Source organism: Mycotypha africana (genome assembly GCF_025528875.1).
Source record: "Mycotypha africana strain NRRL 2978 chromosome Unknown BDF20scaffold_3, whole genome shotgun sequence".
Classification (NCBI taxonomy): Eukaryota; Fungi; Mucoromycota; class Mucoromycetes; order Mucorales; family Mycotyphaceae; genus Mycotypha; species Mycotypha africana.
Window position 1 is genome coordinate 1,109,881 of NW_026515727.1, and position 21,736 is coordinate 1,131,616.

A 21,736-nucleotide genomic window follows, 5' to 3' on the forward strand; every position below is an offset into this window, starting at 1 on the left:
CGTGAATTGAAAGCATGCATTTTGCATGAATTATTTTGGCAAACCAAAGAATGAAATCACAAAAAAGTAAGCTTTATTATATTTCTTTTTGGCTGAATGGAAGTATATATACAGTAACTCAAGCGTTTGCCTGATTTTTATCAAAGCGGAAAACCTGTAACATATCATAGCAGCAATGTTGAAATCCCGCCGAAGGGTCCATTTCTGCAAATTCGTCTCTTCCCCCTCCTTGATCTTTTCTATTCCTCACCAAATGTCCAATGATAGCAATAAAACGGCCAGAAACGCAGAAGCGCCTCCACCGCCATTTTACATATGTAGAGAGCATAAGAGTACGGTAAATTACCTACACTTGTTTGATAAAGATCAGTATCTTGCTTCCTGGTAAGGATATAGAAGAACAAGGAAACTGTAATAATTGTTCTGAATCTCAAAGTCGCATAACTCGGTAGTGATAATGATGGTTGGATTGTTATCTGGAAGATGCAAACAAAGCGACCTATTAAAAAATGGAAAGCGCATCAATCGAGTTGTTTAAAAGTCTATAGTATTGACAATGACACTAAACTGATAAGGTAATCCGTTGGAACAAAAGAAAAAGCTTCCTAGCTTACACATTACAAAACTTGTTTGGTGTTTTTTCTTCAAAGTCAGGGCAGAGATAACAAAATCCATATATGGAAACTGATAACTGCAGCAGAAGAACAGCAACAGCAGCAAATGGAAGATCTACCAGAGTTAATATCCTCTATCACTTATAATGGCGTAGGCTTTTGTAAATTTGCATGTTTTGAGGCTAAGCAAGCCGTTATACTATGCTTTCCTTCAAAAGAGGAGCTTTCTATGGTAGATCATATTGAAAGAATAGCGTCCTCGAATGTGAAAAGAACTCCATTGACCACTCCTTCATTGATATCGATTTTAGTTTGATATTTATGACTTAACAAACGAACATTATATACTTCAGAATGTAAATGACGATACTGGTACACTTCGTCTAGGCACCTGTATGGCCGTACAGATGTTTGTGCCGTCCAATCTTCCTCAACAAAACGAGGAAGATCACGATATCAAAACCAGCTTTCATGTCCTGGCAGGTTATGAAAGTGGAATGGTGGTTCTATGGGATTTGGGAGCAACGAGGCATAGTGAAAGAAAGAAAATTCTCTGGCACAGACATGAACATAAAGAGCCAAGTAATGCCCTTTAGATTATTTTTCCGTGCTTCAAGAATATATGATTTATCAAAGAGTATCCTAACTCAGCTACCCATAATAGTTCTTGATTTGGCTGTAGATAACACGCACTTATTCGGTTTGTCCTCTTCCGCGGATAATCAACTTTGCAACTACTCTCTATCTACAGGTGAAACCGTAAAAAGGATTACTCTAAAAAAATCTGGAGTTGTATCATTGAGAATCCGTTCAGACAATAAGATATTTGCATCAGGAGGATATGACAATAGGTAAAACAAATCAAACTATATATGAAAGTAGAAAAAAAGCAAGGCATTCACAACATACGTTATATGCTAGAATCAGACTCTTTTCAGTCAAAACAATGAAGCCTTTGGCTATTTTATCTTATCACAAAGGTTCGGTATACAGCCTGGAGTTTGGACGTGAAAATCATAGCTTGCTTATTGGTGGAAGTGAGGACAATCGGATCAGTCTATGGAATATTTATTGATCACATGAATTTTTTTACATTTGATTTCAATTCCGAGGAATATCGCATTTTTGGGAGTATTAATAAATATTGACAAAAGATAAGGAAAATGGATGTCCAACGCATGCTTGTTCATGAAAAGGTGTGCTACCAAGAACGATGGCAGGAATCCTGGATTTTATATCAAACATTTCCTAAATTGTAATTAGTGCAGTTCTAAGCTTATCTACTAAGCATGGATTGTTAGTAAAAAACAAAAAAATATGTCCTTTTATCTTTGTATACATAGAAAATAGGAACGCCTGTATATAAAATAAAAGTAGGGACCTAATTGCTACATAAAGGCCCTATCTTATCTGCCTTATAAATTGTTCTGTTCTAAACTCTCTACATTCTTTCACTCTTCCTTTCTTTTCCATTTTGCATCTAATTATTTTCCTTCGATTTTTCTTATCTGATATACCTAAAATAAAGACAACTCTCTTGTCAATAATAAACCTCAATGGACGCACCTTCAACGCCAACGTCATCCATTTCCACATATAATCCAGGCGATATTGCTTGGGTTTTGATTTCTACAGCCCTTGTTTGGCTTATGATACCCGGTGTCGGTTACTTTTATTCAGGCATGGCACGTCGTAAAAATGCTTTGTCTCTCATCATGTGTTGCGTCCTTTCCCTTGTCATCGTCAGTGTACAATGGTTTATTTGGGGTTATAGTCTGACATTCAGTAAAACAGCCACCAGCGGGCTTATCGGTAATCTGGATTATGCCTTTTTACGTGGTGTTTTAGGTGATCCTTCTATCGGCAACACGACCGTGCCCGATCTCGTCTTTTGTGTCTATCAATGTATGTTTGCAGCATTAACTCCTGCTTTAGCGATTGGTTCTGCAGGTAATGTAAATCACAGCAATCTTTACAGTAAAAAATTTTGCTCAAAAGCAAGAGGGAAAGATACGATAGATAGTACTCAATGTTTCTAACGTGCAATCATCAATTTTTCTTTTTTACTGCTTTACAGCTGAACGTGGTCGATTGTTACCTATGATTATCTTCATCTTTATTTGGTCTACGCTTGTATACAACGTCGTTGCGAGCTGGACTTGGAATTTGAATGGTTGGAGTGCAAAATTAGGAGCGATTGACTATGCAGGTGGTGTAAGTATTGCTCATTCCATTAAGCCTGCTATTCAATCATCTATTTAAGCTAATTCATGAAACGAAATAACTATAAAAACATATTGCAGACTCCTGTTCATATCACCAGTGGATTTGCTAGTCTAGCCTATGCCATTATTTTAGGCCGTCGTGAAGGTCATGATATTGTATTACTATCCTCCTCCAGCAGCCATAAAAGAAATAGTAACAACAATGACCCTCAAATAAAAGCCATGGAAGAAGAATTCAAGCCACATAACATGTCTAACGTCGTTCTCGGCACTGCACTTTTATGGTTCGGCTGGTTTGGTTTCAACGGTGGTTCTGGATTGTCTGGAAACCTACGTGCTGCCATGGCCTGTGTTGTTACCAATTTGGCTGCTTCTGTAGGTGCTATTACTTGGATGCTGATTGATTATCGTGTTGAACGTAAATTTTCCGCATTGGGTTTTTGTTCGGGCGCTGTAGCCGGCCTAGTAGCCATTACACCTGCTTCAGGTTTTGTGGGACCAGCACCCGCTGTAGCAATCGGTTTTTTGGGAGCTTGTGCATGTAATTTGGCCGTCCATTTGAAACGTTGGCTTCGTTATGATGATGTAGCAGATGTTTTTGCTGTGCATGGAATAGGTGGTTATGTTGGATCATTATTGACAGGTTTGTTTGCCGAGTCCTACGTTGCCGCTCTCGATGGAACTTCCGTCATCAAGGGAGGCTGGATGAACCATCATTGGGCTCAACTGGGGTATCAATTAGCAGAAGCAACGGCAGGCGCTGCTTGGTCTTTTGTCATCACTTATTTAATATTGTTTATCATGAACAAGATACCTGGTCTTTCCTTGCGTGTGGACCGAGAATCTGAGTTGCAAGGTTTGGATGTTGCAGAAATTGGTGAAATGGCTTATTATCACGTTGACAAAATTATTGGCGTGAACCGAAATACGGGGGAAGAGAAAATAATGAAAGAAGAAATAGAACGCTATCCTTTCGAAGCTCAAGCTCAAGATTCCATGGATGTGGAAAAACCAGTGGTCCCAGGAAGTCTCAGCAATGCTTGAAAAATATAACACACTCCAGCTCGTAATTTCATACTCGATTCATTTTCAACAATCTATAATTTAAACATACAACGACCTTTATCAATTCAGGCATCATTCCATTAAGCATAGTACTAACTAATTTTTACTATTTGGGGTTAATTATTACTTATTTAACCCCAGCTTCTCTCATTGTTCATTATGATCTTAAGCAAAAAAGAAATAAAAAGATGTAGACTACATATGAGAGCACTCATACGCAAACCTTCAATAAATTCTTGTTTCGTCGGGCACAGGGTTAAACAAACGAAATAGTGAATAAATCATTATGTAATTTTAGCCCTAAAGCAATAACCGAAAATTATCTGTTAAAGGAGTTGAGCAAGAATAGACTATTATTTCGCTACATTTGCTTGCTAATTTTTGGAGCCTTTAAGTGTCATCATGGACTCTTCGGCCTGTGATTCAACTCCTATGTCGATTGAACAGGTAGCATTGTTATTTACCGTTACTTCTCTTGTGCCCATGATACAGTCTTCTTCATTTATTCCGGTTTCTGAGGCGAATTGCAGGTCAACATTATCATAGACTCTCTCTATTTCCTTCCACAAGGATATACGTTGAAAAGCCGTTTTTTCATCTTCTCTTTCTTCCTCAATCTCTCTACATTCACTATTACCAGTAGATCTTTGTTGTCGCTGCTCCTTCGGACGTTTTTTTACTCCCACTATATTTTTCTCTTCCTGTGCAAAGTCGATCCTTTTAGCATTTTTCCTATTTGCTCGCTGGTCAAAAAAGCGTTTTCTTAAATAATTGAGTGAAAACTCTTTCGCTGCCCAATAATTTACACATTGTGAGAGTTGAATACCCTCCTCAGAGAAGTCATCCTCAACTAATTTCTCAATAGCAGTGTAGATTGCTGTTTGTTCTTTAGCTGGAACTTCATGCCAGAAATTATACTGTTCGCTCAGACGAAGCAAAGTGGTGGAATTGTAACAGAATTCCCGAACAGTAGCCTGGATATTCTTATATACCATTTCAAGGTAATCGATATCCACGTCTTCATCTTCCTCTGCGTCATACTTGAGCACCATGTCGTTTTTGATGAATGTTTTTATAAGTTCCTTCAAGATTTCAGTTGAAGTACCCAAATTCTTTTTGTAAGGTATGGTTCTTTGTCTACTTCTCGTTGGATATGCAGCTTTTGTCGGCAATTGCTTAATATGTGATGCTTGCTTTTTCTCACAGCCAGAAGAGGAAGATGATGAAGAGACTGTATTAACCGTTTTGCAGAGATTCAATTGTTGTAACTGTGTTTGACGTGGTAGGAGCATTTTCTGACATTGGTTTGGCTGCCCTTGACTGTTAAAGTTTTGCTTTTGTTCCTTTGCCAATAACGTTTTACTGTTGATAAATTCAGATGCTAGTTTAAGAAGTGTTTCGATCAAAAATAGCTCGTTATCAGACTGATAGAGATCCTTCGAATCGAAGAGCACTTACTTTGTAACATAGAAGATGTCAAGTTCAGAGCGTCCTTAAAAATAGAAGAAGAAGGTTTTATGCTTGACATGCTTTCGTCTTTATCATTTTCAACGTGGTAGCTTGTGTCAGCATCATCATCTGTAATAGCCGGAGAAGTGATATCCGATTCGATATGATACTCGTCTTTCCTGATACGCTTAGTACCATAAATTCTTCTCATTTGGCGGTCTTTATAGAGATGAGAAGAACTATGCATAGGCTTTTCGCGGATAGAAACAGGTTGAAGGTTTTGAAGGACAGAGTGTTTGATGGATGTGTCGCTTGTCTTTGTATTTTGAAATATAGACGAGGTATCAGCTACGTCTCCGCCAGCAGTAGCAGTTTTGAGTTCCTCCAAAGATTGTTCAAATCTCTGCTTTTTTATGTAAGCTTCAATATTGACAAGACGTTCATTAATATTCGACAGAAACTGATATATGTTACTGTCTTGAATGGTTATATTATTGTTGCTATTGCTAGCATTAATGGTGTTGGACCTGCTTTGATAATGTGGCTCTTCCTCTGCCGCTACGTCATCTGAACCGATGGTACTCTCAATTGAGTCTTTCATCATTATTGTTTGATAATAAGTTGACATATTTGAGAATAGGATAAAGCTCTATTAACAACAAAAGTCAAGTAAAACAGAAAGAAAGAAGTGAAATCACTCGTTGCTATCTTGTAGCAGTATATCTATGTGTTGAACTTCATTTCAATGTATCATTGTTGTCACAGCACGGCATCTAGCTACCAATGTTATCTGCAGTAATTCTAATGACATTACTCAAATTAAAAAGTTTTTACCTATTCCTCAGCTTTTTTGTTTTAGTTATACGGACAAACTGGCAAGCATCTTTTATTGAATGTATTTGGACGTACAGCCATATCGAGTACATTCCTGACTTCCAATTTGAAATTTTCTAACGCGTTGCTAAAAAAACTTCATTTTACCCTGCGAGTTGGTTTTTTGGTTTTTTTTTTTTTTTTTTTTTTTTTTTGTTCTTGTTGTTGATCTAAGAAACGCTTCTCAAATAGAATGCCAACTCTAACGTCACATTCACCCACACTATCAAGGGTCTTGTCTTTACTTCCTTCCTGGATTTGTTCACCTTCAGATTATTCACAAAATGCCTACATTATACAAAGCAATGCACTTGCTTTAGTTGGCTTGTGGTTGATCGACTATATGATACCTTTTTTATTTAAACTGCCATACATTCGTTGGATCAGTAAAGCTCAAAGAAAGATCTATTTCTTCCTTTCTCACTTCAAGTTGGCTCACAATATTTGAATAGAACTTTTGTTAAATCTAGGCTGTATTGCCAATATATTTTGGGCTTCAAAAAGAACTATTCACCCGTACTTCTCAGCTGTCCAGTTCCCTTATAAAGATTATCTTTTTGGTAACGCAGAAAGTTATACACTAGTCTCTTGTAAATGACTCAGCCTTATACCATTTATAGTTCCAGGTCCATTCGTATCTGCTCTTTGCAGATTCTATCGTTGTTTATTTCCAGGTAACAATTTCGAAGGGATCCCCTTTTTTGCAACGCTCTGTTTGTTCATTCTGATTTTGTTAATTAGGTTCACAAGTGGTTAAGACTCCATCGACTCAGTCCACCCAGCAACCCAAAGTCGATGTGAATATAACTCCCGTGGATCAATCTAAACCGACCAGAATATCTGATAGAGAATTTGTATCCTTATTTTCCAAAAGCGGCTCTACCACTATATTCAATGCACAATCGCAGGATTCCTTTGTGAAACCTACAGCTTCTTATACTGATCAAAACGCTACCGCCTCTAACAATAATCAGTTCGCTGGAGTCAATTTGAATACATCGGCAGGCATGTCTTTCATGAGAGGAAACGCAACATCTGCGACAACAGCCTTTTCGACAGTAGCAGGTGCACCGGAGGTACCTAAACTTCGTTACACACCGTGTGTTAGACCTCCCGCGAAACCTACAGCACATCGCGAACGTTTATTATGGTATCTATCGCCGACGCCTGAAATCATTGAAGACTTTAGAATTGAGCAGGTACATAAGCCAAAGTCGAAAAAATGAAGTACACAGAAGTGAACTCTGCTTTTCTAAAAACAATTTCGTGTTATTGTGTGTACTATATGAATTAGAAAATTGAATTCCAACGACAATGGTGTGCATTCAATGATCGTACTTCTCGTCCTTATTATGACAAATTAACAGATGTAAGTTGATTTTCTATTGCCAGTGTATACTTACTCGATGCTAAATTCTTTCTTTACTCTTACTTTTTCAAAAAACTGGTTGTGTTCATAGATCTTGTTAAAGAATATGCTTATACCTCTATCCAAAGCCATTGAGAATTACAATGAGTGTCTCTCACCAAAGGGCTATACAGTAGCCAACTGTCCTCTTAGCACTGTAGTCCTTTCAATGATGCTTCCATCAAATGTAAGTAGTAGTTGATAGATAGACTCATACGCAGTACAAATGGCTAAAGTCAGTTTCATTATGATTACTAGATGGATATTGCTTTCACTTTACCTGATGTTGAAAGTTTCATCAGCTTGGACGGCTTTGGAGATATTGAAAGTAGACGATATGTAATTGAACGCATCAAAGGTAAAGTGCACAGGAGATAATTCTCGAGTCTTTTGTGGATGAGATTAAACGTAACTAACACTTGCCATTCATGAAAATAGAACTTGCATCTAGTAATAAAATGGCTGCATTCCGATTTACACCCAAAGTAGCTGGGATGCCTACTGATTCAGCGATTATCTTACATATATTCAAACATTATTTAAGCATCAAAGAACCTTATGCCATTCCCCCGCTCATACTCGTGAGTTACATATGAAGTTTGAGGTGACCAACAGTGAATAGTAATTAACAGTCTCTTCTTTTTAATTTGGGATTGATAGCCCGAAGGTGATATCTTCAAGTTCCTACTGATCTACATCAAAATTACCCCTGAGTAACGTTTTTATTATGGATACAAATATTGTTCAAATGAGCAAGCGATCAACTGACATGTCTTTTGTTTTTTCATTCTATAACTCAGGTTGTCTCATTGGAAGTTATTCGATCAATGAAATCTACGTAAAGCATATATCGTTGTGTAAATACAGTCATGCCACCAAGCAATTCCGCAGCCCTTTAGAAGTGATATCGCTGATCACTTAAAATCGATATCGTTAGTCAATAAAAATCAATTTCGCATTTTCAGATATGGGGGTCGTATTTTTACAATACCGTATCGCTTGCAGTTTGCATACAACTTCGTTACATCCTTGACATTCGAAAAAAATATAAATGCACACGTTGTCTCTCTAGGGTGCTTTTTCGTTTTCTCAAACCGTTAACATGTAACAAAAGTACAATATTTTTATATGAGTGGACACTGGAATGTCCGTTCATGAGACTGTAAGCCCTAAGCCTATGGAGCATATTTTTGATTGGGGTGGGTTTATTGTTGAGGTGATTGCAACCCGTGGTAAATATTTAAAAAAGGCAACCTTTGATGAATCATCATCCGCTTGTCCAAAACCGATCGAAAAGCCAAAAGAGGACGATGTTTTGTATCAAAATTGTAATAATCCACAAAAACGTATATTCTGTTTGGCATAACCCCAGATACTTCGATATTTATCATTGAGTTTCCATCGGGAATACAACCCAGGTAGTATTTCTACACGCGATGTTGATGTTGACAGAGAACGATTTCGCCCTACATTTTTAGGTTTACCAAGGCCTTCTCTAAACAGAAGAGTACTCTTCTCTTTCGACATCGATGTTGAATATGCTATGCAATTTACTAAGGAGGAAGACAATAAGGCCTAGTTATTTTTTGAAATCCATGTATTTTAGAAGTGCTTCTACCTGGTTTCAGTAAAGAATGACAGACTGTAATATTCTCGCCAACGCCTACTATTATAAAGTGACAGAATCGTCATCCCTTTCTAACAGCTTTTAAAAAAACAATTTGAAGTAAAAAAAAAAAATTGGTTTTGAACGCTTACGAGGCAAAGTTACAATATTCACGGATGAAGAAAAATTTTACTACAAAATGCATTCACTTGTTGTATTAGTTTTAATAAGTGCACATTTGGCGCTTATGCTCAATGCAGACACGGGAAGACGAAATAGACACCGCCACCAAAAATTATTTCCCGCCTTCCATAGTGGGGTATGAAGCCTGAACATTACTGACACATCTACTTTCTGCCAAAGAATACGTTCAACTAATGTATAGAGGTTCGAGGTATACCAAAGCTATACTATGCCAACAACGAAACTGTTTTCATTCAAATTGCAAAGCGCAATTACCACCGCGAAGATTCCAAACGCCACTTAATCAGGCACCACATCATCGATGGGGCAAATATCAACGCATCGTCCCTGCTTCCTTCGCTCCAGTCAATGTCAAAAACATAACACAACGCTCTGTCCCTGAATTCATCCCAAAACCGCCTTACGCTGCCTCTGGCACGTCTTCCAGCTGGGGCCCTGACATACCAATTTTTGAAACAGAAGAAGAGATTAATGGGCTACGACAAGCTGGGCAGCTAGCCAAGAAGATACTTGAATTAGGTACAAACCTAGTCGAGAATCACTATAAGGATGGTATCTCCACCGATAAAATAGATAAAATTCTACATGATACTATTATAGAGCATAAAGCATATCCTTCACCATTGAACTACATGGGATTTCCAAAGAGCGTTTGTACGTCCGTAAATAACGTCATTGCTCACGGTATACCAGATGATCGACCTCTTCAAGAAGGAGATATCATAAACATAGATGTTACTGTAAGCTCCAATTTGTGAAAAATGCAAAAGTAAGCCCGACACTTATTTAAAGAACTCCTAGGTATATTTGAATGGGTTTCATGGAGATACCTCAGCTACAATTTTAGTGGGCCAAGTGGATGAACAGGGGAAAGCATTAGTAGAATGTACAAGAGAATGTTTAAATGAAGCAATTCGTATTTGCGGACCAAAAGTACCATACAAAGAGATTGGAAGAGTGATCAGGTATTGCTGAAATTTTTCATGTGTTTCCCTTGCATATGGACATTACATTAATACAGCCTTGATTGGCACACATAAAGCCATATCGCATCAAAAAATGGATATTCTGTATCAGAAGAACTTTCAGGTCATGGTATTGGCAAGGAATTTCATAGTTTACCTCTGATTTACCATCACCGTAACGTAGTAAAGGGTAGCAAGCAAATTTTGGCAATGCAATTTAATAAGAGTGTATCAATTTGTAGTAAATGATGAGGAAGGTGTCATGGAGCCTGGTGTTTCTTTTACAATAGTAAAAATCAGATGAGAAGGCTTCAAGTATAGGTTAAAAAATATGATCAATATAAACTTATATTTATCTATTATTAGGAACCTATATTGTGCCAAGGTCTAGCAACAGGTATAATGTGGCCAGATCAGTGGACAATAGCGACGGTGGATGGTGGTAGAAGTGCACAATTTGAACATACTGTAGCGTTGAATTTCTTACAGTTAAAAGATACTGTACCATAATAGTAATTTAAACTAATCTCATTTTTCGTTCTTCATTAGTTACTCGTTAATAAGGATGGAGTAGAAATTCTCACAAAGTAAAAGAGCCTTATTACAGTTAAGAATCGTTAGGCAATAATAGGGGATCTCGCTTAAGCTATAACAAACCTTCCAACTTGCTGGAACAGGATCTGCATGAAACGATTTTATTGGATGGTTGATCAATCATAATTTTTGTGCTTGATTGTGCAATCTTAAAATGATAAATGTAAATAAACAAGCTACATTGGGTGTACGTCTACTTAGTGTTTGCCGAGATACCAGAAAACTTATACTTCCCAACGAAATAGCCAACTCTTCCCAATGTTATGCAATAAAACACATTCGTGGAAATGAAGAAAAGTCCTTAAACAATTGGTTGTCCGATTATCCCGCATTTGATGTGATCAAGTTACATCGTCATCGTACACAGACTCGCTTCTTTTCTCGGTTCTTTTCATTGCACGCAGATAATGAAACAATTAAGCGCTCTCGTCATTTTACTTTTTACTGCTATAGCACTGACCTATGCCAGTGTAATCCCAGGTTTTCTTCTTCAAGATGAGGATAGTTACGACATTGTGACAGACCAATCAACGAAGCTAATCACCAACTGTGGAAATGCTAGCGATTTATTAAAGTAAGTTTATTTCCTTTGTCAGTGTATGTATTTTAATAGCGAAATATTAAAAATACGGTATTACAAACTCTTTTTCATAGAATTGATTACATAAATCTTAATCCTGACCCACCTCTGAGAGGTACAGACCTTGAGATTGAATTCAAAGGCTTTTTGAAAGAAACCGTACCCGAAGGTACCAAAGTTCAGATCATGGTTAAGTTCGGTGTTGTTAGGTTATTACAGAAAGAGTTTGATTTCTGTGACAAAATCCAAGAGATAGGTGAAAAGTGCCCCATTCCAAAGGGTGAATTGAAGTTTAAAAAAGTGGTATCTTTGCCCAGAGAAATTCGTAAGTACTCAAGTAATCATCATGTGATCTATTGCCAGAGACATTTTATGTTTGTTAACAATTATTTGTCTTATCAATTATACTTTTTGATAGCACCTGTGAGTACCGATTTTCAAGTATAACTTCCAATAGTGAATGATCTGTTCACGGCACTGACGTTACTGCTTTTTACTTTTCTTGCTGTAATAGGGAAAATACACTGTTCATGCTGAAATCTTTACACCCGCAAAGAAACGTGTTACTTGTCTCTTAGGTCAAACTGTATTCCCTCGCTCACCCTTATACTAGCTAGCCACAATTAATACTTTAACTGTGACTATACCATGTCTACTAATGAAATAAATATAACGCCTGAAATCCTTATTCAGCCTTTCAAACAGTGTAAACAAAGAACAACGGATTATAGTCGAGCATGCTCATGTGTTAATTATAATTGACGCTCAGATTATTACAGGGAAGATGCAGCTAAGAAGAAGGGAACGTTATAGAAAACTTTTTCCTTGTGATTCATAAAGTTATTTAGAGAAAAGAAGTTATATTGCTGTCGTGAACATACTGTGGCTACCTAGCTTGTCAATATCATAATGTTCTTGGCTTCTAGAGATCTGCAATATATTTTATAGGTATCGAATGCAAATATAAGTAATTTGAACAGAAGAGAGCAGCGTTATTCCTTGTTTCTGTTTTTCTGTGAATGCAAACACTTTGCCGAAGTTGAAAGCGTTAACTATCATCGTGAAGTCAATGAACTACTTTAACAATCTACCTCGTCATAAGCTTAAGGCGTATGTAAGCCACACAAGATCTTTAGGAACCGATTTTATTTGTGAAAATATTCCATATTCCTTATATTGTACGGATCATACCACTGTGTCAAACATTAGTCCGTGCTGTTTATACTTAATGCACAAAACGATCTCAAATGCATACATGAGAATCGTATTAACCAAACTAGGGTATTTTATATGTACGCATACTAGAGGAACTTAGCTTCCTCGTTTTGTATGTATGGCCTTCCTCTTGTTTTCTGTACCAACTTCATAACATCGACTATGCAGTGTGGCCTGCTAAAGTATTATGGAATACCATGATTTATTTTGGAATGAGTCTATTTGGGATGACTACAATTAACTACACCAATCTTTTGGAAGGTATCTTCGCTTTGCCGTGTTCCCAGTATTCGGCCCAGTTGGCTAAGATACATCGTAGAAAGTACGACTTTATTCGACCAAATAAGAGAAGCTTCAGCCTTATCAAATCGGTCTCTTTGGCTCAACGTCGTTGCTGTAGTAGTAGAAGTGCGTCGAAAGCAGCAGCAGTACTTCTAGTAGTATCAAGAACACGATGTGTAGCACTAATATTGAAAGGGTTGGGGTATGTACTAGTGGTAGCAGAAGAAAACTTGTAGCAGCACCATTACCTGTAATAGATTTGGAGGCGGTTTGTTTTTACGCGCGAGTTCTTAATGCTGGTGTTGTAAAGTTGCACTTATTGGGTAGCCATCAGGTAAGTTATACCTGTATCTAATGTGAACATAAGGAGTAAATAGCAAAGCGGCTTGAACACTATCGTTTTTATGCATTCCTTTGCTCTTTGTATAAACAAAATAAGATAAATTTTTAAATTGTTTCAATTTTAATCTGATAGATTCGGTTTTCACTGCCATTGCTCATACTCGGTTTTATGATCGATTGAAATAGCTTGCTAATGCAGTTTCCACGCTGGACAAACAACATCTATACCGATATTCAATTTATACAAAGTACAATCTTTCTAGATGAAAACATAATATACCGGAGAAAAAAAAAAGATTTTGATGCGTCTAGTAATAGTGAATAAAATAGTAACGGTTTTAAAGAAAATTCAATCCAATCAAGCGAGGCATTAGAGCGATCGCAAAAAAGTGGCTGTAACAGCTTGTTAAATGCAATATAGTACGTAAAGTTCTTGACATTGGTGAAGTTTGATGATAGCAATGACAACACATCATTACTTGGCCGCTCGTGAGATATTAGGTGAAAAATAGTGCATTGGCAACGTTTTCCCACTATTAACGATCAGTTTCCTTCGCTTACAACCGATCAATTAATCACTCGTAGGAAGTATAGGATATGACTTATTTAAGGCTTGCATTCGTTCATCACTCCCCTCTAACGCTATCTGTTTTTACTTTTTTTTCACCCTCTTGTTTTAACTAAGTAACTATAGCATTTTACGTTCCTGAATGACTGTGAAGGGTTTTTGGAAATTCTCCAAAGAAGAGAAAGTTAGGAAAATAAGGGTGGAGAATCTTCGAGCATCAGAAGTCATATCGTTATTATCAAGAAACGAAAAACTACATGTAGATATTAACTCTGCTTTTTTTAGCATATTTGAAAGATATTATCTTCGTTGTAGCGAATATGATTCTGAGAAAAGAAAGGAAAGCGCAGCCTTGAGTGTATTGGAAAGGCTTGATCATATCCTTGATAAACAACAGTGCATCCTTTACACCGACGGTATAAAAACAGCAGAAAGAATGCGTGCCTATCGTAAGAGATTGGATGATAAACTGTCGACTCAAGAACGATTGGAGAATAAAATTGAGTATTTTCAAAAAGAAAAGGCTACCAAAGAAGACTTTGATAGGTTGATAGATCTTGCTACGAATATGTTCCGCATTAGTGATTTTGTAGAAAGCTCATTTTGCATTAAAGCAAAGCAAGAAGGATGGGATATTGTCCGTGCTGAGGGTGAAGCAGAGGTGCATATAGGGCGTATTACTGGCGCTGTTGTTGTATCGAATGATTCAGACATGATTTTTTATCCTAATGTTAAAGCAGTCATTTCTCCACGTCCGGAAGGTTGTTATTTCATCTATAAAAAGCAGACAGTACTTGATGATTTAAAATTGTCACAAGAAGCCTTCACGGCATTAGGTACACTTTCGACGAATGATTACGACGACGATCCTTTTTCAATAGTAGATGACGATAATTTGTTGCCTACTGAAGGATATGTTTACGCACAATGCTTTAGAAAGAAATACCATCTAATGAAAAACATATTATATCCTATCGTTACTCAGGCGCGCTCTTCCAAGGATGATCACTCATCGCGCGCCCGTTCTTCCAATCCCAAAAACAATGCTTATCGTTCCCTTGCTACAAGCAACACTAAAACCTCTCGGCTTTCAAGGCCTTCCATGAGCAATCATAAAGGCTCTTACCACCATCGTCATGTCACATACAATAATAATGAAGAGACCGCGCTGGGTGTACGGCGATATATAGAGCTGTTTCTGCAGCAGATGAATAAGAAAACCGGCAAGCATGTTTGCTTTGACGATTATAAGCGTTCCTACAGAGTTTTCGTCCTCCAACAAGAACACTTATCCCAATACCCGACGAAGAGAAGGCATTACTGAAGTCTTCCGGAGCATTTTTTAACCTTATCGAGGATTTGAAATGATGCATGTTTTGATCATATTCTTTGTGATCGTTCAAGCTCTCTGATAGCACAATAAAAGTATATCCTGAAAGAGTTGCATCTAAGGATGATTCATTAATATTGATGAATTAATTATTGCTGCCGATTAAGTAATATTGTTATTGAAATACAATTGAAATTCATTGCAAAAAGACAGCTCCTTTCTCAGGAGTATACGAAAAATGATAATGCGGGATGAATTTTCGTTTCACGATGGATTAGAAACAATATGTACAAATAGCTATAGACATTAAATAAAGGTAATATAGTTAGGTAACTATTGAAGAAGCATAACGATATAACGAATTAAGGAGCTTGATTGGAAGGATATTGTTTATAAGCTTCCCTGAGCGTAGAGATGTATAGTTCTTCTAATAATTTCACTTGCTTGACATAAGTTGAATGCATCGAACGGTATTTGGCAGCCAATATTTCTTTCAATTGTGGATCTAAATAGTAGAAATAATCGATAGAAGATTGAGTAATAGCAAAATTTAGTCATTTTCAGTTTCGATCAAGTTACCTTCAACTGATTCTTTGAGTAAATGTTCATAGACTGCAATATCCTTCTCGCTGTAGAATAAAGAGAATAATTTCTACAACAAGAAAAAGTTAGTTTCTTTTTGAACAAGAGTCTGTCTTAATTGCTATAGAAAATTGAAAAGCATACTTCATTATCCAGAATTCTATGAAATTTGTGATCGGCTGATGAAGACGCTGTTGCAGTAGTTGCTTTCGTTGTAACTACAGGCGCCGGAGGAATAGTAATACCTGATGCTTCTTCTGAATCACTTATATCCATATCTTCTATTTCGTTATCGGCAGGTGATTCCTCTACTATAGTCGCTGCCGCTGATGGTGTTATTACTGTATTAGGTGCAGCGGGCCTCACTGTAGGTGGTATTACAGCAGTGGTATCATTAGGTCCTGCCATTTGTGCTGTTGCTGTTGTTGAAATAGGTTGTGAGATTATTTCAGTTGCTTCATCGGTTGATGGGGAAAATAAGTTAGCTTTATGGGTTGCTCTAGGTAATTCAAGTGTAGTTCTAAACTGGTAGTCTTCAGGGTGACTTTTCTCTTCCAATTGAATCCATTGCGCTACATGGTCCGCCACAAACTGCGTTAAGATTTCATCTCTATATTTCTCATGCTGCGGCCAGGCACTGGCTTCTTTCAAAAGAGGCTTCAGTCGCTCACTATGAAGTCTCAACGCACTCTCAAATGAAACTGACTCTGTCATGTCCATGAGCGAGCGAAAAATATACTCTTCAATACAACCCATAGTAATCAGCCAAGCAATGGGAGCAACTTTGCCACGCCGGCTTTTCATATTTCGCAGAAAGGTTGAAGGTGCTTGATTGAGACGGGCATCCATACACAAAATAATATCTAAACCATCTGTCAATCTCTTTAGTTTGATACTCGTTGAATCTTGCTGTCTTTTGGTTTTCACAAGGATACCATAATCACCCTCCCAACTGCTATCTCCCATATTGCTCATTTTGGCGTGCTGTAGATTTAACTGCTCCATCCATATTTCTAGCGCGCTTTCTTCCTCTAGCCCTCTTACTAGAATGGCTAACATCCGGTCTGTGTCGGCTAAGCAATCTAGAAGATTTTTCAAGAACATTAGCTTTCCTGATATATTTATATCTCTTGGGTTCAATGGGAAAGTAGAAGGTGCATTCAAATAGTCAATTATTTCGTGGCATTGATTTTTCCATTGAACTGTAAGTCCCTTTGCGAGGTTTGCATCAACAAAGTTTCTCTGTTGTGATGTAGCAAAAATAGGGATGATATGAGGTTGGTACATGTATATTTTTGTTGTTGCTGTTGTTTGTTTCGAGAGGTCTTCGGTGATATTCTCGTCTTTGTAGAGTAAATTTATTTGTTCTTTAAGTGTATCGTCAGCTTCAGTTGGGACTGACGGTAACGACGCGATGGCTGTGTGCGACTCCGTCGTATTAATCACTGCAGTGTCTTTAGTGATAGGCGCTGATGTTGTTGCTGTTTGAGAAGCTTGTTGAAGTGCTGTGGTTTTAGGTGCTGATTGTTCCGAGCCAATAGCAGCCGTAGATGGTGTCAATACCGGTGCTACTTCAACAGCAGATGTAGAGATATTCATACTTCTGACTGATGGAGATGCTTGCGGTACTCCATCGGCAAGCGTATCAGTTTGCAACTGAATTTCCTGTTCTCGCTCTCGCTCTCGTTCCCCGTTATTCACAACACCATCCATCGGCTCGGCTGTCGCTGCTGCTTCTATTGCTCTAAACGATCGGCTTCCTAATATGTGCCTCCTCCTTTTATACTCGCTCAAATCAAATTTTAAAGCTGTTTCTGTGAGGGCGTTTGAGCTTAAACCCAAGTTGCTTAGGCTCAATAAAAGCGGATTGCCATCGGAACGTACAGTTGTTACGTCTTCCATCTGTACGTCAATATCTCTATTCACACCTTCTCTAGGGAAGATATCAAATAATTCTGAAGTAGGTGTTTCGAGGCGTAGCACATTCTGCTCTATAACTTTATCATTATCATTTGATTCATTGCCGTCGTTCGGTGAAGGTTGCGCTAATCTATTGATTCGGATGATCTCTGGGAGAGCAGATCGAATATCATCAAGTCTCAGACTTATTGGTTTAGGCTTGTCAATATCATGTGTTTCGTTCGCAAATACTGAAAACATGCCGATCTAATTCTGAAACTGATAACTTTTTTCTATAGCAGTAATACCTCAAAGAAGTCCTCTCTGAGGATAATAAAGGTACAATGCGGTTAGAAAATAGAATTTCTGACATTTAAAAGTAGAATTTTCAGCGCATTTCCAGTGCACGTTTATTCAAATACTATTTTATGAGGCATTCACAACATTGATAATTCTTTTAAACTGTAGGTTTTGGAAGTTGCAAACCTTAAGCAAGCTGTAAGTAATGGGCTTTTCTACATTTTCTTCTTAGCCTTGATCTTTAGCAACTGTGTCGAAAGCTGTTATATATCGACTTACGATTCCGCGCTTTGGAAGGATTACGAAGCCTACAATGAGCATACGCTACGCTAATCTTTTTGCTACACGTTGTCCAAATTACAGATCACGAAGTTTATATAGCATATCAAATGATTTATCGTTTGACGATTTATCAACATCTCGAATGCAAATTGAGCTTGGCCTTGTGATATAAAGAAAAGGTGAGGAAACTGAAAAAGAGGTAAGGAACAACTATACAGATCAAAATTTTAAAGTGAACTATACTTAACGTTCATTGAAGACTGTGCACAAGTGAACAGGGGCTTCTACTAGAAGAATAGCGGATGTATGAAATAATAGTCTGATGTTGAAGCCGTTTCTTTGATAGCTTATTGCAATTAATAAGATGCAGCATTCTCACAATGTAGATATATGTATATACAAATTGTTTATTAAGAACGTTGAAAAAGAATATACATTTTTATAAAACTAAGATCGAAAGCTTCCAACACTTTGAATATCAATCTTCCAATATTAATTTTATTAATCCTCATTTATGTCAAAGGGTTGGAAGGCTTTTCTGAAGGCTTCAGCACATTGCTTTTCTTCTTCATCATTTTGACTGCAGACCTTCCAATCTTCGCGGTTGGGCGCGCCTAATACATTAGCAACAACCAATCTACAAAAAATAATCGGTTAGATTATGGCCAATTGATTTTCAGCTTCAAAGTTTCGGACGTTTGCTCTCGTACCTGCCGAATTGTAGATTGAAGCGTTCTTTCGGTTTGATGAGATACACCAAAGAAGTCCCGTTAGGCAAATCCATTTTGAAGTAAGGGATGTCAGGGTTTTGCTAGTGTATGAAGTGATTATTTCAGACCAACTAGCTCTTATTTGACCAAATCAAAAATTGATACTTACAGGAACATCCTTCTCAAAAACCATATTAGCTTCCACGGCCTTTTCTCTTGCTATAACCTCGACTTGATCACTTTTGGCTTTAGGGATTGGCACAATTTGAATATGTGCATGGGTCAAATTCCTGCCTGTATCACGAGAAACTTCGAAAGATACTATATCTTGGTCATATTTATCATACAGTTGCTTTAAAGCCGTTTTGTATTTCTCTATCTCTGTCAGCACGTTCAATTTCTCATTAGGTGGTATTTGATTTAGTCGAGAATAGTGGGTGATAGGTATGATCAAAGCATGGCCTAACCCTGGTACTGTACATTCAGAATGATTGGGAGGAACAACTGGGCCTTTAGCTAAGGTAACGTAGGCTTCAGAACCAATGGATACAATCAAATGCTTTTCAACTTTTGGATTACTCAAACAGAACCAGCATGTACTCACTAACAGGAAAAGAGAGCATTAAAGGCAGTAAGTCAGAATTTTGTTTCTACTTCTTTATACAATGACTTTGACAATTTACAATCCAATGGCTCATTGCTGGGTCGTGGCGGTCTTTCTTCTTTCTGTGGACAATCTTTGATATAATGACCTGGCTGGTGGCAGATGCGACAAACATAACCTTCAGGTGGGGTTGCTGTGTGTTTAGCAGGAGTGCTTGTTTTCTGTGGGCAATCCTGAATGTAATGGCCTGGAGTATTACATATTCTGCAAATGTAACCGGGTTTGGGCATGTTGCTGTTCAATTTCGCCCGTTTCGTTGTATCCGCGACTTGTTCACCCCAGAAAAACCCTCCATTGTTGCTTTCTGGATCCATCATCGTTTTACGCTTATTCGAGCCGTGTTGGTTGAGCAATGTAATAAATGGACATTCAGTGGTATTTTCAGGAACCGCTTCTATCACATCTTTCGTTGCCTTCGCTAAAGGAATTAGATTGAATGCATAAAACCACTAATCGTTAGAAACATTGAGACGTCAGTTGGTTTCCAATTGCATGGCTTAGGTCTTTTCTTACGATTAAACATAGTTTTCAGTTTACCCTCTGCTTTTCATTATTCAGCACATCGCTTAAGCCAATAAATCTTGTAACGTGGGACGCTATTCTTTCTTCTTTACCCGCCAATCCACTTACGATATTCCTATAAGGTTGTCGTTCGTAAAACTTCTTCTGCGATGCCGCAAAATGATAACGAGGTTTCAAAGCAGCAGCTACCTCAGCAATATGAACTGATGATTTTTCGTCTTCGTTTATTTCTATTGATGTCAAGTCAGTACTGGAGAGATCGGTAACCTGTTTAGGCCAGTCGTAGGTAATCAAAACATCCACGCCTGGCGGAGCAGTAACAGGCACTTTTGTAAGACAAAGATTCTTGACATCTTGTTGAGTGTATGAGTTGTATCCAGACACTTTTTCATCGAATATCCCAGATAAAAAGGCAATTTTGATGCCTTCCGAGGTTGTCAATATACCCTTCTTGCCCAAGAAATAAAGATTGTCACAAACTTCCCCGTCTGCCTCTTCTATACGTTGTTGGAGAGGTTGGGGTAGAGCTTTATCTCCGAGATTAAAATAGGTCATGATAGGCACTGCATTATAGTTAATGAGTTGAACAAGATCGCTCCTCTAAAGATGCCTGTCAAAAATCTATATACTTTTACGGCTTACCATCTATTCTATTTTCCAATAATTCTTGGATCGCTTCCGGATCGGTGTTGTCATCGACAAAATTGCCAACACAAAGATGTACGTTAAAAGGTCCATATTTTTCATGAATCTGCTTGGCTTTTGTGAACAGCTCTTTAAATTGACCGTTGGCTGAGCCTGTGACAAGACTTTAATAGATTATGGTAAGCATTAAACGTTGACTTTCTCATTGTCTATAGCTGGTTACATTTTAATACTCTCGGACATGATTAAGCTGGAATTGTTGAAAGAGAGTCAACGTAAATGAGAGTCGCGAGAACTTTTTTTTGGACATTTTCCGCCAGAAGGCGTAAATTTTCGGTTTCCGTAAAACTATTACTGTAGCAGGTCTAGAAACAACGTCGTACTCTTAAACTACACATGCGAAAGTGTCAAATTATTTTTTAGGTATTATTTATTCGAAGAATTATATTCAACACCAACAAGGAACGTAAAGTACAAGTGTCACACGTTTATGTAAAAGTAAAAGAAATTGGCCAAACTACGATGAGGCCACTGATGTACTGTTTATATGAATATCATTCAATTCGAATATAAGGTAGTGAAGGTCTTTCTTAATACTACGTAACGGCTGTATAATAGATCTTGTTTAAAGTATTAACCCATCCGCCTCGTCGTTATAATTTATATTTAGGGACGTTAATAACACTAACCTCTTGTCCTCCACCTGCTCTGGTTTAGTCTTGACCTATACACACTCGATTATCACAGCTCACACAGCCCAGTATTATAGTTGAGATAAATGTTGAGCCAAAGAGTCCATGTAATGCCGACAA

General features: G+C 37.7%; 10 protein-coding genes across 10 annotated transcripts; 7 read left to right on the plus strand and 3 right to left on the minus strand.

Annotated features, from left to right (window-relative positions):
* Positions 1-253: 253 nt before the first annotated feature.
* Positions 254-1,689, plus strand: BDF20DRAFT_911440 (WD40-repeat-containing domain protein; the record flags this gene model as incomplete). The annotated part of the gene is made up of 6 exons (XM_053083818.1): positions 254-384; positions 453-575; positions 651-846; positions 926-1,196; positions 1,279-1,465; positions 1,536-1,689. 6 exons carry the CDS (start codon positions 254-256, stop codon positions 1,687-1,689), a joined length of 1,062 nt encoding a protein of 353 aa, XP_052938126.1.
* Positions 1,690-1,820: 131 nt separating this feature from the next.
* BDF20DRAFT_379163 (ammonium transporter AmtB-like domain-containing protein) lies at positions 1,821-4,081 on the plus strand. The gene is made up of 3 exons (XM_053075321.1): positions 1,821-2,564; positions 2,692-2,828; positions 2,918-4,081. The coding sequence occupies exons 1-3, from the start codon at positions 2,171-2,173 to the stop codon at positions 3,881-3,883; spliced, it is 1,497 nt and encodes a 498-aa protein (XP_052938127.1). The 5' UTR covers positions 1,821-2,170; the 3' UTR covers positions 3,884-4,081.
* Positions 4,082-4,278: 197 nt separating this feature from the next.
* On the minus strand, positions 4,279-5,981 carry BDF20DRAFT_911442 (uncharacterized protein; the record flags this gene model as incomplete). Its single annotated transcript, XM_053083819.1, has 2 exons — positions 4,279-5,285; positions 5,363-5,981. The coding sequence occupies 2 exons, from the start codon at positions 5,979-5,981 to the stop codon at positions 4,279-4,281; spliced, it is 1,626 nt and encodes a 541-aa protein (XP_052938128.1).
* Positions 5,982-6,954: 973 nt separating this feature from the next.
* On the plus strand, positions 6,955-8,617 carry BDF20DRAFT_379801 (uncharacterized protein). The gene is made up of 6 exons (XM_053075324.1): positions 6,955-7,425; positions 7,521-7,595; positions 7,687-7,821; positions 7,893-7,992; positions 8,073-8,215; positions 8,295-8,617. Exons 1-6 carry the CDS (start codon positions 7,234-7,236, stop codon positions 8,349-8,351), a joined length of 702 nt encoding a protein of 233 aa, XP_052938129.1. The 5' UTR covers positions 6,955-7,233; the 3' UTR covers positions 8,352-8,617.
* A 158-nt stretch (positions 8,618-8,775) lies between these two features.
* BDF20DRAFT_816780 (uncharacterized protein) lies at positions 8,776-9,000 on the plus strand (the record flags this gene model as incomplete). Its single annotated transcript, XM_053077188.1, has 1 exon — positions 8,776-9,000. A coding segment is annotated over one exon (225 nt), but the record flags the coding sequence as incomplete, so codon positions are not given.
* A 309-nt stretch (positions 9,001-9,309) lies between these two features.
* BDF20DRAFT_379797 (peptidase M24, structural domain-containing protein) lies at positions 9,310-11,205 on the plus strand. The gene is made up of 6 exons (XM_053075323.1): positions 9,310-10,184; positions 10,246-10,409; positions 10,487-10,584; positions 10,652-10,698; positions 10,776-10,877; positions 10,959-11,205. Exons 1-6 carry the CDS (start codon positions 9,618-9,620, stop codon positions 10,998-11,000), a joined length of 1,020 nt encoding a protein of 339 aa, XP_052938131.1. The 5' UTR covers positions 9,310-9,617; the 3' UTR covers positions 11,001-11,205.
* A 205-nt stretch (positions 11,206-11,410) lies between these two features.
* Positions 11,411-12,196, plus strand: BDF20DRAFT_817001 (ML domain-containing protein; the record flags this gene model as incomplete). Its single annotated transcript, XM_053077216.1, has 4 exons — positions 11,411-11,577; positions 11,658-11,908; positions 12,002-12,006; positions 12,098-12,196. The coding sequence occupies 4 exons, from the start codon at positions 11,411-11,413 to the stop codon at positions 12,194-12,196; spliced, it is 522 nt and encodes a 173-aa protein (XP_052938132.1).
* A 1,936-nt stretch (positions 12,197-14,132) lies between these two features.
* On the plus strand, positions 14,133-15,314 carry BDF20DRAFT_934830 (uncharacterized protein; the record flags this gene model as incomplete). The annotated part of the gene is made up of 1 exon (XM_053084756.1): positions 14,133-15,314. One exon carries the CDS (start codon positions 14,133-14,135, stop codon positions 15,312-15,314), a length of 1,182 nt encoding a protein of 393 aa, XP_052938133.1.
* A 219-nt stretch (positions 15,315-15,533) lies between these two features.
* Positions 15,534-18,140, minus strand: BDF20DRAFT_859313 (uncharacterized protein). The gene is made up of 2 exons (XM_053080460.1): positions 15,900-18,140; positions 15,534-15,825 (listed from the first exon to the last, which is right to left on the minus strand). The coding sequence occupies exon 1, from the start codon at positions 18,060-18,062 to the stop codon at positions 16,017-16,019; it is 2,046 nt and encodes a 681-aa protein (XP_052938134.1). The 5' UTR covers positions 18,063-18,140; the 3' UTR covers positions 15,534-15,825; positions 15,900-16,016.
* A 744-nt stretch (positions 18,141-18,884) lies between these two features.
* Positions 18,885-20,834, minus strand: BDF20DRAFT_905300 (CwfJ C-terminus 1-domain-containing protein-like protein; the record flags this gene model as incomplete). Its single annotated transcript, XM_053083142.1, has 6 exons — positions 18,885-19,020; positions 19,094-19,194; positions 19,263-19,696; positions 19,777-20,206; positions 20,295-20,605; positions 20,726-20,834. 6 exons carry the CDS (start codon positions 20,832-20,834, stop codon positions 18,885-18,887), a joined length of 1,521 nt encoding a protein of 506 aa, XP_052938135.1.
* Positions 20,835-21,736: the final 902 nt, after the last annotated feature.

Coding starts and splice junctions, on each gene's coding strand:
- BDF20DRAFT_379163 (XM_053075321.1), top strand. CDS start 2,171: ATGGACGCACCTTCAACGCCAACGTCATCCATTTCCACATATAATCCA. Junction 2,565..2,691: donor TTTAGCGATTGGTTCTGCAG/GTAATGTAAATC, acceptor ACTGCTTTACAG/CTGAACGTGGTCGATTGTTA. Junction 2,829..2,917: donor CGATTGACTATGCAGGTGGT/GTAAGTATTGCT, acceptor AACATATTGCAG/ACTCCTGTTCATATCACCAG.
- BDF20DRAFT_379801 (XM_053075324.1), top strand. CDS start 7,234: ATGTCTTTCATGAGAGGAAACGCAACATCTGCGACAACAGCCTTTTCG. Junction 7,596..7,686: donor ATTATGACAAATTAACAGAT/GTAAGTTGATTT, acceptor TTGTGTTCATAG/ATCTTGTTAAAGAATATGCT. Junction 7,822..7,892: donor CAATGATGCTTCCATCAAAT/GTAAGTAGTAGT, acceptor TATGATTACTAG/ATGGATATTGCTTTCACTTT.
- BDF20DRAFT_859313 (XM_053080460.1), bottom strand. CDS start 18,062: ATGTTTTCAGTATTTGCGAACGAAACACATGATATTGACAAGCCTAAA.
- BDF20DRAFT_379797 (XM_053075323.1), top strand. CDS start 9,618: ATGTATAGAGGTTCGAGGTATACCAAAGCTATACTATGCCAACAACGA. Junction 10,585..10,651: donor ACCTCTGATTTACCATCACC/GTAACGTAGTAA, acceptor ATCAATTTGTAG/TAAATGATGAGGAAGGTGTC. Junction 10,878..10,958: donor GTGCACAATTTGAACATACT/GTAGCGTTGAAT, acceptor GTTCTTCATTAG/TTACTCGTTAATAAGGATGG.